Source organism: Aulonocara stuartgranti (assembly GCF_965226115.1).
Source record: "Aulonocara stuartgranti genome assembly, chromosome: 4".
Taxonomy (NCBI): Eukaryota; Metazoa; Chordata; class Actinopteri; order Cichliformes; family Cichlidae; genus Aulonocara; species Aulonocara stuartgranti.
In genome coordinates, this window is record NC_138942.1 from 9,365,176 (window position 1) to 9,384,890 (window position 19,715).

The 19,715-nt window shown below is 39.8% G+C and overlaps 2 protein-coding genes across 2 annotated transcripts; one reads left to right on the forward strand and one right to left on the reverse strand.

Annotated features, from left to right (window-relative positions):
• Positions 1–423: 423 nt before the first annotated feature.
• Positions 424–11,189, reverse strand: arf2a (ARF GTPase 2a). Its single transcript, XM_082530341.1, has 5 exons — positions 11,082–11,189; positions 3,177–3,331; positions 2,936–3,046; positions 2,723–2,847; positions 424–2,339 (listed from the first exon to the last, which is right to left on the reverse strand). Exons 2-5 carry the CDS (start codon positions 3,319–3,321, stop codon positions 2,178–2,180), a joined length of 543 nt encoding a protein of 180 aa, XP_082386467.1. The 5' UTR covers positions 3,322–3,331; positions 11,082–11,189; the 3' UTR covers positions 424–2,177.
• Positions 11,190–13,224: 2,035 nt separating this feature from the next.
• On the forward strand, positions 13,225–18,173 carry wnt9b (wingless-type MMTV integration site family, member 9B). Its single transcript, XM_082531180.1, has 4 exons — positions 13,225–13,444; positions 13,858–14,111; positions 15,545–15,810; positions 17,181–18,173. The coding sequence occupies exons 1-4, from the start codon at positions 13,359–13,361 to the stop codon at positions 17,640–17,642; spliced, it is 1,068 nt and encodes a 355-aa protein (XP_082387306.1). The 5' UTR covers positions 13,225–13,358; the 3' UTR covers positions 17,643–18,173.
• Positions 18,174–19,715: the final 1,542 nt, after the last annotated feature.

Here is a 19,715-nt window from a genome sequence, read left to right on the forward strand (position 1 = left end):
AGCAACAAGCTATTATAACCCAAACTATGCCTGCGATTTTGACTAAAGTTCATATTGTGCTGACCCTCAGAATTATGTCAACTAGGTTATTTAATCAGTTTTTAATGCAATATTAAATGTGACATTGCAGCTTTTGAAGAATTTAATCACACCGACTTGATTTGTAAAAAAAAAAAAAAAAAAAAAAAAAGAAGTCAAGAAGAAAGACTTACAATAGAGATCTCTTTATTATAGTGCATTTATCAGACGTTACAAGATGGGTTTAAAAAAAAAAAAAAAAAGCATAAAAAGGTAATTAAGAAATACATATGCACGTACCATGTAATTTTCACAGAAACGAAAATTAAAGCTTCACATCTGAACAAGAGCAGGTGGATGACATTAAAATACATTTTCTTACAGGTTTTTTTTTTTTTATATATATATATATATATATACACACGCACACACACATCTGTATTTCTTGCTGTTTAGTAAATGATACATAGGATGAAGAAAGCTCAAAGGTTAGTCATTCATTTAAGCAAACTTTATTTAAAAAAAAGGAGTCCAGTTTTAGAAAAACAAAAAGGGAACATTAATTTTCCCTTTTGAGGTCAGTAGGTATGACCTTAGAGTTGTCTTAACTCAGTAAGGAATGTGGGGGTGATTGGTTTCTTTCTAAATGTGGGATCCTTTAGAATTAGTGGGTGTAAGGGAAAAGATGATGTCACTGGTTGAACTGCTGTAACAGTGTTACTGGGACACTTCAGCTGTCTGCTGGTATGAGCAATTGGGAGCGTATTTGTGTACGGGTTCTCTGTAACAGCTGAGAGATAAACTGCCGTCTTCGCACAGTCCTGTGTTGTGCAAGCTGATGAGGTTGTGCAAATGGCCCGATGTGACGTAAATGACACCAAGAGAAGCACCTCAGCTACATGCAGAGAAAACACTGAAGCATTAAGAAAGCATTTACAGAACTGACTGATACACTTGTCGTACAAATGTACCGTCTGTCACAGTGCTGACAATGTGGTCTAGAGCATATGCGCGTCCCCTCTGGTGACCTCGTGCTGAACCAAACACAATGAACCCTTCCTGAAACCAACCAACTGGTCCCGAGAGCAACAAAATAAAAACCCACACCAGGCCATGCGTGGATAAAGACTAACAAAAGAAAATATAATAGAAAAGAGACCCTAAACCAAGGAGCTACATACAAGAGAAAATAAATCTACCAGTAAATAAAAAGCCAGAGTGGGAGCAACTCTAAAAAAGGCCTTGTTGTTCCAATGAGTGGGGAGTATATGAAACCCACACACATCCACCAATGACCTAGTAGCTACAACACTCTCCTCCACACATGTAAACATGCAACATTTATTGCCTTTTGTAGACCCAGTGATGATGCTTCTTCTAATCCTCTGCAAAAAAAAACTTAAGACCCCATGAAAAGACAGACGCAATAACAGATAACTATCAGAAGCAAAATGATGTGACCTGAATTTTGTAAAATCTAAGGAAGTTAATGTGGAAGATTCACAGACACACCGACTCCAATTACAATCTGATTATCAACAGGATCTACACGTTTATGGAATTAAAAGATTTTTTTAATGTAACTTTATCCAGTCCCTAAAAATGTCAAAATGCATAATTTTCAAAAGAACATGAACTATTCCAGGATGTAACACATTATACTTTATTTTACCAAAAATGACACTAGTTACATAGCACAGTGCATCTTGCAAGGTTGAGAGGAGAAAAAAAACAGTTGTGAAAATGGTCTTAATTCTAATATGACAGGCTGATGTAAAAACCTAATTGTTGTTACCTTTTGGTTTTTGTGATTCTAAACATTCTTGACAGATGACCCACAGCAATAATGTTGTGTTGTTCTCTGTTTTGTGGGAACCAGTGCCTCTGGATGTGCTGACACTGGAGGAATGAGATGTCTTGAGAGCTAACTGTGTTCAAGGCACAGCAGGGCTGCTCCGACTTAGCTCACACGTACATGCACAGTCGTTCGTCCGTTCATCCAAAAATACTCAAACACACACATACAGTACAAATGCAGGGGAGCACTAGCCAAAAGGCCCGACGCTTCAGAAAAAATAGAGAGGGAAAAAAAAGAGGAGAGCGTGAGACCAGGACCAGTGCAATCTCCCAAAACACCGCACAGAGCTGGCAGTGATTGATCATTTTGCGTTCCTTAACTGGCTTGAAAGCCAGTCCAGACCCTCGTAGAGACCGTCTCCAGTAGTAGCACATGTGGCCTGGATATACCAGTTACGGTGACGCAGGGAGTGCAGGGCCAGTTTGTCTGTAAGCTCAGCTGCATTCATGGCGTTGGGCAGGTCCTACAGGTGCAGAAATTAACCGTTAATAACAAGCGTCCCCTGGATAGGTTACCTCGAATAATTTGCCTTTGCTTTTATTTTGAAGTAAAAAAAGGAGAGTTGAAACCACGAACTGTATCATTATTGACCTTACATTTCAAAAATGTATAAGATGTTTACATCTTATATATTTTTTGCAAGTAGTTGTGAGGTAATGCAGCCAGATGTGTAGTTTTTACCTTCGAGTGATTTTAAATTAAGATGTATTCAAATAAATACAATAACCTTCACCTGATACAAGTACAACTGTAATTTCTAGTAATGAATTCTGAATATCCTGCACAGTTTCATCTGAAAGGGGGTTAAATATGGTGACTTCTTTGACTTCTCAAACACAAATTCACCTGTTTATTTGCAAACACGAGCAACACGGCATCTCTCAGCTCATCCTCAGCCAGCATTCGCATCAGCTCCTCCTTCGCCTCACCCACTCGCTCTCTGTCATTACTGTCCACTACAAAGATGAGGCCTGAAAGTAAAGTAAAAAGGGTCAGTTTTGAGGGCAACCATGAACTAATTCTTATACACCAAAATGGAAAAGATATAAGTTATCTCACCTTGTGTGTTTTGGAAGTAATGCCTCCAAAGCGGCCTGATCTTGTCCTGACCGCCGACATCCCACACTGTAAAACTGATGTTTTTGTATTCTACCGTCTCAACGTTAAAACCTAAAGTGAGAGATGGAAGGTTTAAACAAGTTTCAACCGTGTGTTGCCTTTTTTTCTTTTTTTAATGCCAAAATTTCAATGTTTTGTATCAAGCAATGAAATTCTCATTACAATGTGGGGGATGACTCACCAATGGTAGGGATTGTGGTAACAATTTCTCCCAGTTTGAGCTTGTACAAGATGGTGGTCTTTCCAGCAGCATCCAGTCCTACCATCAGGATCCTCATCTCCTTCTTTCCAAACAATTTACTAAAAAGGCTAGCAAAATTTCCCATCTTGTCTCACCTGCAGGAGGAGAAACTGTCAGTTTGCAAGGTCTCTGATAATGTGATACCAAACTAAAAGCAATTTCACAAACACAGCTGAAGTGCTGACATCAGAAGTAGGAATGTGCGAAACTAGTCAATTAACCGTTGCTGCTGTCAGTCGTGCCAGACGTTCTAGTCATTTAATCCAATTATTAAACGTTTCCACTGACGTCAAATGCTGGTAAATTGTTGCGCAACGTTATGCAACCATCTGCCACAAGATGGACCATCGTTGATCAGAAACACCATGAATCTGTTAGTCTAGGCAGAGTCTTTTTGTTAATTCTTTTTAATAATTATTGTTGGTTATTTTAAAAGTGAAAGAATAAGATCGTGGATAAACGCGGAAGAAACGTGCAACATTTGGAAACCATGATATAAAGTGCTGCACAGTTAAGTGGCTCGATTCCCTACTGAAGAATGCGATTAATGGTTTCAAATGCTTTTGTTTCGAGAGTTTTTGGCATTGTCCTATAAACGGTTCTCAAATTAATTTGATATCCAAGTTTTTCTTGTTTTAAATTAGTCATTTAGTCCAACTGATTTCCCCTTGTTAAGTGAACTTAGAAATTAGTCGCCACAAACAAACCTAATCAGAGGGTGATGTTAAGTTTCTACATTTTGAGCCCCTTTGAGGACATTCGCTACCACTGCTATGCAGACGACATCCAGATATATGTGTCTTTTAAACCTGAAGATGTTTCTAAGCTGCAGATTCTAAATGTGTGCTTAGAAACCATCTAAGGTTGGATGGCTGACAACTTCCTCCAACTTAATGAAGAAAAGACTGAAGTCCTTGTATGTGCTCCAGACAGACATGTACCTAACATAATGAATGCTCTTGGTCCTCTTTCAACATTTGTGAAATCATCTATCAGGAACCTAGGAGTAACCTTTGGTTCTGCTATTACCCTGAATGTCCACGTCAAATCTCTGGTTCGGTCATGCTTCTATCATTTAAGAAACATTTCTGAGCCCTATAGTATCTCATACTGAACTGGAGATTGTTATTCGTGCATTCATTTCATCACGATTGGACTACTGTAATCCACTGTTTACATGTCTAAACAAAAACTCCCTGAAGCGTCTGCAGATTGTCCAAAATGCTGCAGCAAGGCTTCTGACAAAAACATCTAAGTACTAGGGGTGCAACGATATTCGTATCGATATTGAATCGTTTGATACAGTGCTTTCGGTTCGGTACGCATATGTATCGAACAATACAACATTTGTAATTTATTTTATCAATTTTCCTTCTGACGATGCTGTCTGTGTTGAGCGCTCAGTGAATCTGTGTTCGACTACTCCGCCTAGGCTGCACTGTCCAGCGCAGATCCACTGAGCGCTCAACAGTCAGAAGGAAGAGCGCAGGTCAAGCTAGCGAGACAGAAGTTAAGCTCTCCTTGCAACAGGCAAATTGAACCTCATTCAGATCTGGCGTTTGGAATTATTTTGGTTTTCATGTGACGTATGACCCTGAAGGTAAGCGAGTCATGGACTAAAGTAAAACAGTATGTTGGATGTGCCATGCAATGCTCAATTACATGGGTGGGAGCTAGCGTGTTAGCGCAGTTAGCTCGTTAACGTGTTGGCCGTCTAGCCCCATGCACGGAGCGATCGGCGGTAGCTCGTTAACGGAGATTTGCCGTGTTGTGGCGTTAAGGTCATTTCAACGAGATTAACCTGAAAGCACTAGTGGGAACACAACGAATATGACTGCACATTTACGCTGACATCATCCTAGTGCAAAGACAAGTGGAAGCAGACAAAAACAACAAGCATGCATGCTACAAACTTTACCCGAGTCATTTAGACAGCTGTTAGCACATGATTCTCCTTATGCTGCTGAGAATATAGCCCAGAAGAAGCGGATAGTATAGCTTTTATTTTGGAAAGAGCCATTTCTCTGTAATAAACTCTCTTTTCCAAAGATGAGTGATTCCTCAATCAGATACAGAGCTTGCAATATCGCTAGCCCGACGTCCCGGAGCTAGCGATTTTTTCAGTCGGGCTACCAAAATTCTATCTCTTCCCTGCCCGTCGGGCTATTGTAGGAAAAATATATGTCGATGCTTTTGCATTCTTTCAGAAATGTAGCTGGGTAATTATGTCATTGGCATCGGTGAGCCACTGTCAATATGTGACATATTGAAGTCGCGTTTGAATTTGCGCTTGTTTTTTTGCTTTCACTTTGCAATCGTGCGAACTGTGTATAGAGAGCGACAGCACTGATCTGTGAGTGATGATAATTTGTGCACCAATTCCTCTGACATCGTCTTATTAATCGTTAGCTTACTATGCAAACATGACAAGTGAAATCTCCCGCAGCTTAAACATGTGAGAGGTTGATCGCGCAGAGAATCGCTGAGCTTATGTGAGTGCGTGTGTAAAAGCATTTCAGTTCTGCTGAGCCAAATAAGACAGGTCAGGGTGAAGAAGTGACAGCCAAAGAAAAGCTTACCACAAAACGGAGAAGTTATGACAAATCAGACTATAAGGCAAAAAGAAAGTGCAGCTTTATGGTTTCATGGACAAAAGAATTTCTGTGGCTGCAATATGACGAGCTAAATAACCAGGGCTGCACATAAGTGGTCCGCAGGTGCGCATTCGCTGTCAAAATAAAAAACACGCACAAGGGTTAGGGTTAAATTTAAAAACTGTACTTTTGAGTTAAAATATATATTTATAATTTTAATAAATGACAAATTAAAAATGCATGAACATTTTTTGTATCGAAAAAATATCGAACCGTGACACCAAAGTATCGAACCGAACCGAACCGTGAATTTTGTGTATCGTTGCACCCCTACTAAGTACTCTCATGTAACATCGTTGCTTATACAGTTGCACTGGCTCCCCGTTGAATTAAGAGTCCATTTTAAGATACTGGTTCTGACATTTAAAGCTCTTCAAGGACAAGCACCAGCCTACATCATTGAACTTTTACAGCCCTATGTCCCCAGTAGATCCCTGAGATCTTGTTTTATACCTTGTGAAGCACTGTGATCTTTTTATCTAGAAATGTGCTATATAAATAAAATTTTACTTGCTTACAAGAATCTCATGCAGGAAAGTGTCATTATTATTGTTCCCTATATTCCTTATTGTGTCAGTGTTAATGACCGTAAAAAGCACTTCTGTAACATCCTCCTGGCCCTAAAATGAAACAATATTTGCCCTTCAAGTAAACGGCTGCTGCAAACACACCTCCCAAGTTAAACAGAGGCCATAGTGGCAGTGCTGCTTGTCCTGGGTATCCAACAAGCTTGTGGCTAAGGTAAACAAGAATCAGTACAAAGCATTACACTTAATAAGCTGACAGAGGTTGTCTTAATAACAAAGGAGTAATTGGTTAACTACTTAGAAAAGACGGAAGAGATTTCATTTAGCTAATATAGTTTAGTGAAATGTCGCACAGCACATTTTTAACCTAGTTAGATGACCTGATCAGATGAACTACTGAGGTGAGGTTTCACTACATACAGATGAAGAGGGAAAACATTTTTATTTTAATCCTTTTGAAATGCCAGAAATTCTGCTTTTTCTCATAAATTGTGGTCTCATCTTCAAAGTCTGAGGCACAGGTGTAAGCACATAGATTTGATACTGTTTGAAAAATAATATGTCATCGAAACATTAACCTGTAAACTTACTCTTTACCCAAACCATACAGGAAACCATACACCCTTACTAGATATTGTTTTCATAAAGTAAATTTGCAGCTTAAATAATTTTTTACCAAAAATTTCTTTTATTCCTCATAAACCCTGCTTCTTGATTTAGGGCTTTTACAAAACGTTTCATGACGACTATGAGACAGAACAAACCAACTTGTGCTGCTCAGCAGTTTATTTGGTGTAAACTTGGATGAGATCCATTTTTATACCTTTTTTTAAATACCATTTTTATACCTTTAATAGGGATAAATGATATATACTGGATAAGGGTATGTATAGGATTAATCACCTAAAAAATTAAAGGTCACTTTAATAGCTGGGAGAAGAAATACAAGAGTTGCAAGAAGCCAAAATGTTCTTAACCAGCAGGGTGGAAAGTTGTACGGATCACACCTGTTCTAATCAGTGCAGTTTAGTGTTAAATTCTAGTATTTCTAGTCAGTAAAATTAAGTTTTTCCCTTGAAAAAAATAAAATACAATTTTTTAAAAAAAGGGAGGCTTAAGTTGTTTTCACACAAACTACTGAAAAAGTCAGATCACGGTGAGACACTCCCCAAAGTTGTTATTTCTCACATGTAGCATAAAGCTGGAGCTTGTGAGCATCTGCTGTGTTCTCACTTTGGAAATGACACAGCCAAGAGCACTGTGTAGCGTCCAGCAGGCAGAACACAGGACGACCACTCAGTAGCTTTGAAAACACCAGGCTTAGGGCTGTGCACTCTATTTACATTTTTATGTGCTATAAAAAAAAAAGAAAAGGGAGAGATAAAAAAAGAAAAAAAAAGATCTCATGTACCATGTGTTTACATTCCTAAGTATGCACAACAACAAGCCCAGACATATCTGAAAGCGAGAGACATGTGTCACTCACGGGTTATTGGCTAAAAAGGTGAACACTTACACCTTCTACAGCACCACTACTGCAGCACTGGCTTGACAGACTCTGTATGACAGGAAACAAACAGTGGATGAAACCTGCCAATAAGGTTACATGGTGGAAAAGCAGCGCTTTAACCAACTTGCTAAAAAGCTGTACCATACATATACAAATACATACAACATACAAATAAAAATAATGTTCAAATTCAACTGAAGAGTTACTTTAAAGTTAAGTTCCTTTTGTTACTGTGGAACTAAAGTGCTAAGCAATTATATTCCATTGAAAACACTACCATAGGTTTACTTCTGTTATTATATTTGACTCATGTTGTGTCACTAGATGTAATAAATTGCCATTACAGTTTTTCTTTAGAAAAGAAAGACAGTAAATGCCCATCATTGTCTTTACACTACTGCAAGCTGTAATCACAGCATACATGTGAGCATACAGCGCAAGTAAAACTTGAGTTATAATGTGGCCAGTGGCAACAGCTGGATTAATATGAGCACTTCCGTTTGGTCAAATGTACGCCGTTTGTTGACTGTAAGCGTGAACAGTATTTTGTAGTCATTTCACAGCTACAACATGTACTTGAGACCAGCAGCTCCTGCTGATCATCTGGCAAGAATGTGGTAAACCCAAGACGCGAATTTAACAGTGCCAAAAAAACTTCCTCAAAACGCCCACTGAATGCACACGATAAACACCGACTTTTTGCATGCCTGAGGCTTGATAAAAATAGCGGTAGTCTAAAAACAAGAAAACCCCCCAAAACAAAACACCAGAATCGAGTGTTACAAGCTCACCGCGACATTAATGCATCGGCCTCCAGCGTGAGGAAAAGAAAAGGACCGATTTAACAGAGAGATTTGGAATATGTGGATTTACTGCCAACTAAATTTACTGTTATCTTTTCAGCATTGAGCTCTGGGATGCATCCCACTCTCAGTTTCACAAACAGATCGCATTAATTATGTTTAGAAAACCGATATTTAGGGACACTATAAAAAGTGATCGATTTCATCAACAAATTAAAGTGCTTTTTGAGATGAGCACTAAAATTTTAAATTTCAAAATATTAATATGCATGTTTGGGGAGAAAAATAATAATAAAAAAGGAAAGATAATAGGATCTCCTAAGCTATTATGAACTGAGAAAAACAAATATTAGAGGTAGAATAACATACTGGAATCAGCAAGCAGCCTTTCAGGAAACAAGACAGCTTTACGGTATCACATCAGAGGTCAATATTTGTCTTTTCTCTGTTATGTAACATTACAGTGTTAGCTAATCATTCAAAGACTGAAGGTTTTTTGAAGAGCTGAAAGACTGAAAAAAATATTAAAGATTAGTTTATTTAAAAATACTGTGGGAAAAAATATTAATTATTATCCTACAGTAAGTAATTATTGCTGAAAGAAAAATTAGCAATGGAACAGAATCTTATAAAAATAGATGAAAGTAACATTTTTTCCAGCTCTATATTAGGCCAGTTAATGCACACTCGAGTCTTGTAATGTTAATGAAATGAATAATTATGGACCTAAGGGAGTTCAGTATCAATTGATGCCTACTGTCAAAACCGTTTTCATACATCAACTCTAGACTTTGTGTTGAGACGCTGACTCATACCTGGTCACTTTTGGTAGTTTAAAGGTAGGTGTGGTTCTTGGGTTGAGCACATGATGCACATACACACCCCTGCAAGCAGCATTAACGTTAAAAGGCTGGTGACTTGTGCTTAATTTTATAACCGCAAAAAATGTCTGTGTTTACATGTAAACTCTGGGATAAAGTTACAAAGTGCAGAAGTGCACTTCACTTGGATTCTGCAAGAAAGTTTGATCCTCCCTCACAGAGGAGCACTGTCTATATGTGCTTTACTGGTTGCTTAGAAGGCAAGGTTTTCCATTTTTTAAAGCAGTGCATTACTTAAATACACCTTTTCAATCAATTAGTCATAAATAGCAGGAAATTTGACAAATTTCTGTTAAGTGATCGAAGACAGACTCATCACCATTACTACAAGTGGACTAACCATGCTCTTGAGCTTACTCAAACCCACACAGGGTCATTATGAGCCAGGAAAAGACAGCTAACGGGGTATTAAAAGTCACCAAGTCTAGTGACAAAGTTGCTTAGTTTGCAGCAAATTAGGCGAACTAAGGAGGGATGGTCACTGCTGGGTGGGAGAGTGACGTCACCACTTTAAAAAAAAAGAGGAAAAAAAGATGAGTTTGAAAATTTCACAACTCACTCTATCCAAAATGGTCCAGTTACTGTGCTGTGACCTTTCCAAGAACCTCATGGGAAGCAGCAGTGCATTCAGCTTCCTATAAATCCTCAAACATCATGCTTTTGGTCCGAGGAATGAGGAAGTGATGTTCAGTAGGTGTAAAGCAGTTCTTTGAGTAAACAGGACTGACAGGATCACAGAGGTGAAGCGCCACCCATCCTTCCATTCAATGAAAGAGGTGCGACTGTTTCTGCGAAGTTTTTGGGGTTTTTTTGGGAACCTTTGGGTGACAAAAACTCTTAAAAGTGTCTTTAAACCACTGACTATTATTACTTAACTCTGTGTTTCAAACCTGTCCCTCAGTTTGGTCAGCCGCTCAACCCCCGTAAGACGAAACGTTTTGATTAACAAAAAATAAATAAACACAAATTTCAGTTTCAGTGCTCTGGTGCAATTTAAATGGCGCTGGTGGCAACTTTAAGCCACCAAGCAGTAGAAAAGAAATTATTTTAATCTCCTTTAAGGTTTTATGGGTGAGTTGGAGCTGTGTGACGTTAACGCTAAGTGACAGCTCATTGACGCTAGCTTGCTAACTGTGCTATGGTCGAGAACCAGCGGAATAACGCGTAATATTAGCCAATTAGATCACAGTGAGCTCAAAAACGCCACCGCCTAATACAGTTATTGATTACTGTTTAATAAGGGTGTGTATCCAGCGGTCAAAAACTTCTTAAGTCAACACAATGGTGCTAAAGTTAAACTGCTAAGGAAACAGCTTATGAACTTTAAAGTATCCTGCTCAAAGCGTCTACAACTTCAAACCAACCGAGCTGCAGGACTTAAACATCAGCGGCCTTCTTCTGTGTTCAAATGAAATACATATTCATAAGGCTTAACTATATAGTATTATTCAATGAAAAGAAAAATGTTACCTTCACTGGCGCTTCTCGATGCTTCTACACCACCGATCCGGTTCAACAACAAAATGGCGTTTTCCGGCGACGTCGTGTTCTTCTTCGTCACCATTTTCTTCTTCGTGTGATTTGAAGCGGCTGAAAACATTAAAATCGAGGGTTTGCTTCACCAAATGGTGAGAAGGTGACATTACAAGCTTAGTGCAGGACTGCAAAAGTCTTCAGTATCTTAAAAAAACATAGTCTTCAGCAATAATCCTCCAGGCTTTCCGAGGTCTTTAAACTTTTTTTTCCTTTGGACATTTGGCTGCCTTTCCACTCATTTTAAATAAATTTTAAATAATAAGTTATTTTGTGTAGCAAGGTTATATTAATAACCTAGCAAATAAATAATTTTGAACTATGTCTATAGGCACTTTGTTACTAGCAATCTATTGCAAAAGCACATCTGTTACCACAATTCTAGGTGAATCTATAAAAAGTAACAAAGAAAACACATAAACAATCACTAACAAGGTGATTCCCAAAAGATTATTATCCAGAAATCTGACATAACCTGGGTTGATGTCCTTGAACGAATTTGATGAAACTAGACAAGTGGAGGACAGAAGAAGTAGTGGCTGGCTTGAAAAAAAAAAACCCTATAAAGAAAAAACTATCTACGGCAGATGAAGAGTTTCTGAAAGTCATGTCCTTCAGAAAAAGAAAAAATCCTCCCAAAGACTGACACAGGACCTGAGAGATGGGATTGAGATGATCCTATAATTGATCCATCTAATTCAGGAAACAAAGACTCAGGTATGGCAAATCAGGCAACAGCTGGACTCAAGATTTATTGATTTATTTGAAGAGAAAAAAAAATCAAATTAAACATTTTTGGTTCAAATCATAATTAGTACAGAGGAGTTCAGGAGAGGAGCATGTACAAAACATAGTGGAGACTCCACAATGATTTGGAGCTTCATTTTAGCCAGTGGCATTGGGAATCTTGTCAATATTGATTGAACTATACATTCAGTATCACCAGATTCTAAACCAATACTATGGGGAGTGTCTGGTTGGCAACAGCTTCCCTTTTCAGTATGATGATTTCAGGCTGCATTGAAGAATAAAGGCAACCATCCCAAATATTGACTTTTCAGCTGGTCAGTATTGTGCAAATTCAGTTTTTCCCGTATAGACTGTATTCCTGTGTTTGCAGACATCACCTATTTTTCTCGCAAAATATAAAAAAATTAGGGTTTACTCAAGACTTTTGCTGTTGGCCTCTGGATGGATATATCCAATCATATAATTAATAAAAAATTGATAAAGTAATATTATTGAGTATTAAGCTATAATTTACAACATAATTTGACAGACTTTTCCATTAAAGGATGGGACTGCCTTAACAAAAAAAAACCCTCCATGCCTCCTTCTTTAGCTTAAACGTGAATCAAATGTAGATACACAACCAAACCATTAGTATTATTGTCTCTACGTTCATTTGTATTCCCAGATTTATTCTTTATTTCAAAAATCCTCTAGATGGGGCTCCATCCATGCCTGTTTTTTCTTTTTCTTTTTTTTTCCTTCGACTGTTTGGGACCAGATGGAATAGGTTTGATTGGAATAACAGACTTCAGTGTCTGATTCTGTCCTTTAATTTCAGAACTATTTTCAGACACGGATCCTTTGCTTTCTAGCCATGCGGGGGTTTTTTTAAATCCTTTTTTTTTTCTTTCAGTGTGTTTGCAGGATCACTGAATTTATACTCTTTAATAATACAATATAAGAACTTATATGTTAAGCAAAGAAAAAATCTTTTTGCTTTCTGAGCCCCTTTGATCAGACAGATGCTTGCTGTTAGATAACCATCATCATGCATATAGACCCTATGTCTGAACAGTTCTACTGTTTATTCATTGCTTCAGGTAACTGACAGTCCTACTCAAACTTTAGATTCAATCACGACTTTAATTAAGTTTTAATTGTATTATTATTATTATTATTATTATTATTATTATTATTATTATTATTATTATTATTATTATTATGAGCTGATCTTGCATCTTCTGGGTGGCGTTACAGTGGGAGGGAACATACAGTAGCAATGTTGAGAGAATCCAATGACAGTGCGGCAGGATGATGTACCCTCCCCTAAGAGTCCTGCCTCCCAGCGGACCAGGGCGCCTGGCGCAGCGGATTGAGGGTCTGAGTGCATGAGGGGCCCCTTAAAGAGAAGCGCCGAGCAAACGGCACGGACTTTCTCTATTGAAGAATCAGCGAGATGAGGAACAGCGCCAACCCGGCATCATGCGCTCCAGGCTCCCGAGGACCGCCTGCCTATTGCGAATCATTGCACTCTGCATCCTTCTGTCGCACACTGCAGCTTATTTTGGGTCAGGCAATGAACTTTTACTTGTACATTTCATCTCGGTTGTTTGGCTTTTCTGTTTAAATCATTAGAAGTGACCACAGCCACAACCTTTACAAGCTTTAGCTGAATTACGCACGCGTAATTATATTTTTATAGGGCTGTTCGAAGTCCATGTACACGCTAATATGTTCCACTGAAACAAAAAAAAAAATCCATATTCGCAATTTCAAATGTATTTTAAGGTAAATGAACATAAAAGTTTTATTCCTGGATTTTCTTCGAGGGAGAAAATACCGTTGTGGGAACACATTTGTAATAACAACATATGCTGGAGTGGTGACAGAATAGTTTCATTACTGTGGACGCAGTGTTGGTGTATTTTGTCACACACATACAATTTCTAATGTGATTTTTCCCCCTCTTCTATAATCCTAGACTGACAGGTCGGGAACCTCTGGTGTTTTTACCAGCTCCGTTTTCCAATGAAGCTCCATCAGGAAAAGCCCACCTGAAGCAGTGCGAACAAATGACTCTGACGAGGAGACAGAAGAGACTCTGTCGCAGGGAGCCGGGCTTAGCCGAGACGCTTCGGGAGTCGGTGCGCCTCAGCCTCCTTGAGTGTCGGTATCAGTTCAGAAACGAACGCTGGAACTGCAGCATGGATGGTCGGGGAAGTCTTCTGAAAAGAGGTGAGCCACTTTAACACTTTCCTCAATTTTGGGTTCTTGCTCAAGGTCACTGAGAAAGTCGGAAATCCTCTTTTATCTAACTACAAATTATATATGTCTTCGTCTTTATTTACCTGCAGTGCATGGCTGAGCAGTAAGAACAGGATGTTTTATAGATAAGCACACCTGTAGTGCTGCAGGCATGTTTTTGTCGACATAAGCTCATCAATCAAAAAGTGAAAATGAGAAAAATGAACCAGTAAAAAAATTTATGCGTAAACGTTTTACCACCAGTTTAACAGCTGTAAAAGTTTGTAAACAATAAGGTTTCTTGTTCAAATTTAACGAAATAATTAAACTGATATTTTCTATTTTATTTCAAACAATACAACATTTTACAAGCCCCTTTCTCACACAGGGAAGCAACTTTTTCAATAAGATGTATTACATGCTGTACAAGATAGAAACTGAATATACACCCGTTTATAAGGTTTTACAGGTTCTTTGTTTTGTTCCTAATAGTCGTTTGTTGCATTTCTAAATAAACAATTGAGACATGAGCTTCAACTATTTGCAGCAAAGTGCTGAAAATGATTCCTGTATATAAAAAAAAGCTTGGTAAGTTATTTTGCTTGAGAAAACCAGTGACAAAATTAATTTTCTTCATCTCATTTAAAGTTAAAAATGTTCCTAAGTCATTCTGTATACCAAAGAATGTGTCAAGATAACACTCGGTAACTCCTCTGAACCCCTTGACTTGATACAACCTTTTAAAGTTTTTGAGAAGCTGCTTACTTGAATACTTTATAATTTACATGGCTTGATACACCTATTGATTAGCTACCGTTGGATCACCATATTGCATATAGCTCAAAATCCCTCCTGTGCACATAAACTCCTTTAGGATCTTCTAAGCTTTATGCATATGGATATCAGCGTGTGGGAGAACATGAACAGGTCAGCACAGAGGTAATGAGGGAGTAGAAAGCCAAGAAATGTGGTGCGGTGCAGAGTGCTCAAGCCCTGTGGTTATTTTTATCTCGGGAAAGTGGCCATTCCCAGAGGAAAAGGGTGGCGTGATTACCCACTTTCATCTGGGAAAATCCTTCCTAGTCAAAATAATAATTAATTGGATCAAAATATACCATGGTGATGGCTCTGGGTGAAGCAAATAACAGTGCAAAACCAAAAGGAAATGTCAGGAGAGGAATTGCAACGTAAGAAAACTTGCAGAATTGCTGATGTTGTTGTAAACCCTGACAACGCATCGAGTCCTCTGTAAACATTCTGGCTTAAAAGGTTAATCGGTGACGCAAAAAGCATTTTGTCGTAAATTTTGTTCTTTCAGAGCAAATGTTTCAGAGCACCAATAGCTTTTGCATCCAAAGCCTTGAAAAAATGTAGCTTTAAATATTTTTTCTTTTCTTCCACCTCCCCTGATCCCTCTGCCACAGCTTTCAAGGAGACTGCATTCCTGCTGGCTGTGTCCTCTGCAGCACTGACCCATGCACTTGCCAAAGCATGCAGCTCAGGTCGAATGGAGAGGTGCACTTGTGACGATTCCCCCGGGATCCAGCATCGGGAAGCGTGGCAGTGGGGGGTCTGTGGTGACAACCTGAAATACAGCACCAAGTTTCTCAAAAAGTTCCTCGGCCAAAAGAGGGTCAGCAAGGACCTGAGGGCTCTGGTGGATGCCCACAACATCAACGTTGGAATTCGGGTGAGTGTAGAAATATTACATCAATTATTCTGCAGCAAAACAGCTTACTCCTTGAAGCCTGAGGCGACAAAACGTACGCCTTAGCAACACTCAGTTCGATTAATTGTTCTGCGATTTTACCTGACAATTACACCTCTGACGCAGTCCCGAGTATCAAATGTTATTGAACTGTAATCCTCGCCTCTATATTTTTCATGGTGCCAGCCAGATAAATGCTCTCTGATTTGGTGCTGTCATCGGCCCGAGCGGATAATACAGAGGCAGAGGGTGAGGCAGTTGTAGTGAGGAGACAAGATGGCTGTGGGATGGTTGGAGCCAGGTGTTTTCAGGCATGATAAAGCTTGCTGTGCGGGCCAGCAGAAAATTAAAGGTCTCATTTCAGAGAGAACGATTATAACCGTGGCCTCTTTTTAATATACGAGCAAGCATTTTTTTCCACTTACTGGATCACTGTGCTCTTCATAAATCCACCTAATGTTCATAACCACCACTGTGTAGCTGTGAAATAGCAGGCCCCAGGGTCCTACTCCTGTAGCTCACACCTAGACAAGGCTGATGTGGAGAAAAAGGAAAAACACAACTATCTTATCTAATCTTTACTGAGTTAAATGTTTTCCTCAGTTGACACCAGTGTGGCCAGAAGAGACCAGGAGCCATGTTAACAAAAACTTAAAGTGGTCGGCATCCCTCATCTCACATTAATGGTGTTCTGAAGCCCCCGAGGGGTTCATGCCTGCAAAAGGAGGAACTGAGCAGAAGTACCTAGAAGTACCCTCTGGGTCTCTCTGTATGACCTGTCTCTGGCCTCTGCAAAGACAGCAGCTCTCAGGCTGAGTGATTGCTCTCATCACTGACCATCAAGCTCAGTGAACTATTAACCTAAATGAGGGGCACCACTACCAAATGCTGCATTATGTTTTTGGCACTTCTTGCGCAGAAATTCTTATTGATGTTTTCCATGAGCAGGCACGTACTAAAAACAGGGTGGAGAGATTCCACTCGCCCCTGTTTGTCACCTCTGCCTCAGGCTTTAGGAAAGAGGCAGGAGAGAAGCCGACAGAGCTAGTTTCAACACACCGAGGAAAAAAAAATAGCAAGAGCTGTCCAAGTGAGAAATGCGGGGTGAAATATGACATGCTGAACAGCATCTTTCAATCCATTATGTCAAATTTTTGACTGAGGTGAGCTAAAGGCACATATTGGCGGACCACCACTCCTAACCCCCTATGCACCCTGCAGGAAATTGTCTCACTCTTGCCAGATAGACCTCCCAGATAAGAGGCCAGGTAATGAATCAAAGTGAAGGAACTGACATTTCTTCCCTTTTTCCCTCCAATTCCTACCCCCCTCAACCTCCCATCTTATCCCAGGCAGTGAAGAGCGGACTGAAAACAACCTGCAAGTGCCATGGTGTCTCCGGCTCTTGTGCTGTACGGACTTGCTGGAAGCAGCTGTCTCCTTTTCATGACACTGGACGCCTGTTGAAGTATCGATACGACACTGCTGTGCGAGTGCTGAGCGTCACCAACGCAGCCACCGGGGAGACCGAACTCGCAAGCCCCCGTCGCCAAGGTCAGAGCCTCCGGACTACCGACCTGGTCTACCTGGAAGACTCCCCCAGCTTCTGCAGGCCCTCTCGCTACTCCCCTGGTACAGGTGGCCGTTCGTGCGCCAAAGACACAAGCTGTCAGAGTCTGTGCTGCGGACGTGGTTATAACACAGCCATGCGCCTCACCAGCCTGTCTTGCCACTGCCAGGTACGCTGGTGCTGCCACGTGGAGTGTCAGACATGTGTGAGAGAGGAGGAGGTATATACCTGCAAAAATGCATAGCTGCATGATGAGATAAAGACATTTGCAAAGACCTGAATAAAGAATGATCCTTTGAGTCAATGGAAAATGTGATTTAAAAAAAAATGAATCACTGATCATGGACAGGACTGAACTGTAATCTCCTATAGACACTTAACACTAAGGGATTGTGAACTGCATGGAATATACAAATGTAATAATATTATACTGCTGGTTATAGTCACTAAATTGATATGCAACAGCTTACTGTAGGTGAGGATGTTTTCAAACTACCCTGCTTTTCTCTCGCTGAATGCACTGAAATCTCACTCTCCTGAGGATGAGGAGGGAAAATGCTCTTACAGCAGGTACTGGACCGGACTGGAAGACACCGGATGCTGAATCCTGTCTGCAAGGAAGCTCTAAAAGGGATTTTGTTGTGTTGTAATTGTCTCCCTCCATTTCACTATTTATTGTGCCAGTTTTGTTGTACTGCTGCTTTATATTTTCATTCTTGGAATCAATTGTTATCAATGAGGCTAAAATAGCCTTTAAAGGAACCTACCTGTCTGACTTTCTGTCTGCTGTGGTGAACTTTTAGCTAAAGTTCAGTCCTGACTAAAAAGCACTTAAGTTGCTCTTGCTTCATGAGATCCTATGTGCATTATGAATTGTTTGTCTTTAGGCCTAAATATATGATTAGAAAGAATCACTGGAAGCTTTGAGCAGTGATTAATGCCACACAACCTACATTGTAACTGATGCATGAGAAGCTTATTGTGCAAGCAGAGAAGCTGGCTTTCAGTTGCTCTTATGGAAATGTCTATGGAAATCTTTACATGTGGACTAATGTGGGCTCAGTAGAACAAAGGGAAATACCTGGGGCAATAGTGAGGGAAACACCAAACACTGTGGTTAAAGATCACTTTTTTGCTTAATTTATCAGCATACCAGCCTGGCTCTTCTAATTCTGCTGTTTATAGAAACACACACTTTGCTATGCTTTCAAGTTTAAAATTATTTGGCCGAACCATTTGGTCTTCAAAGTCTAATTTAGCCACGTCTTTGTTCTGACTGCCTTTGAAGTGGGCTAATCATGCTCCTTATTTGCTAAAATTGCTAATCAAAGACAATCACCCAGTTTACTACCCTTATATATTCAACTTCAATGTGTCCATGTGTGCAGGTCAAAAGTGCGTGCCGGACCCCAAAGGTTTGTTTTTATTGGCCAGTTAATGTTTTCTCTGAGGGACTCTGAACTGTATATATAATCTGAGTATAACTCATGTCAGGGGTCCTGGCGTCTGACAATGTGGAATCATAATTTTCTACCTCACTTCATCTTTTGGCAAATATCAGTAAGATTTATGAGCTATGCAGAGTTATCCTCTCTGTAGATACATGTTTTCCCCTCTGCATTCGTTATAAATATCATATTTGAGATGTTTGTACAGCTCTTTTTAATTTGGTAATATATGAATACTCATTTTTCCAAAGCAAGTTTTTATAAAAATCTAGTTGCTTTACATTCTTATTTAAAACAAATAAGGTTAATAAATGGACAACGAGTCACAAGGCCTACGTGTTTGTTGTGTCTTGCTCAGTTGCTGCAGGCAAACACACTAAACCATGCGCACACACACACACTTCACACGCAACAAGGAAGCGAGCGCAATACACCTGCCCGAAACACGGCTCTGTGCATCGACTGAGCAAAAAACCACTTCCTGCTCATGGTGGCCTGGCCTCCTTTTCATCTGAAAATCCTGTGGTCGTGCTGCATCGCCATCAACCGCCCAACCGAAAGGCGAGGGCTGCGTGCGCGGAGAACACGCTTACAGGTGTTGTGCCTCTGGCCAGCGCACCAGCCGCGATGACAACCATAATGCAGATGATGACAAAGGTGGTGACTCAGAGGAGCGCTGTCTTTCAGAGCATTTGACCCCCAATTCACCATTAGAAAGTTACAATCGACCGCCCCACAACGATGATGAGAGCAGTTTATGTGCTATTATCCCTGAATCATAACTTTCCACTCATTTGCAAGGCATCAGTGAACCTACAGCATACAGAGGGCTATTGTATAAGGTATTTATAGTGTGCTCTCTGGTGCTT

Excerpts from the sequence above, each read along its gene's own strand:
- wnt9b (XM_082531180.1), top strand. The coding sequence starts at position 13,359 with ATGCGCTCCAGGCTCCCGAGGACCGCCTGCCTATTGCGAATCATTGCA. Across the intron at positions 13,445-13,857 it reads CACACTGCAGCTTATTTTGG|ACTGACAGGTCGGGAACCTC; the intron begins GTCAGGCAATGA and ends CTATAATCCTAG. Across the intron at positions 14,112-15,544 it reads GGGAAGTCTTCTGAAAAGAG|CTTTCAAGGAGACTGCATTC; the intron begins GTGAGCCACTTT and ends CCTCTGCCACAG.
- arf2a (XM_082530341.1), bottom strand. The coding sequence starts at position 3,321 with ATGGGAAATTTTGCTAGCCTTTTTAGTAAATTGTTTGGAAAGAAGGAG. Across the intron at positions 2,848-2,935 it reads TTACTTCCAAAACACACAAG|GCCTCATCTTTGTAGTGGAC; the intron begins GTGAGATAACTT and ends CTTTACTTTCAG. Across the intron at positions 2,340-2,722 it reads TCGTGTTTGCAAATAAACAG|GACCTGCCCAACGCCATGAA; the intron begins GTGAATTTGTGT and ends CTGCACCTGTAG.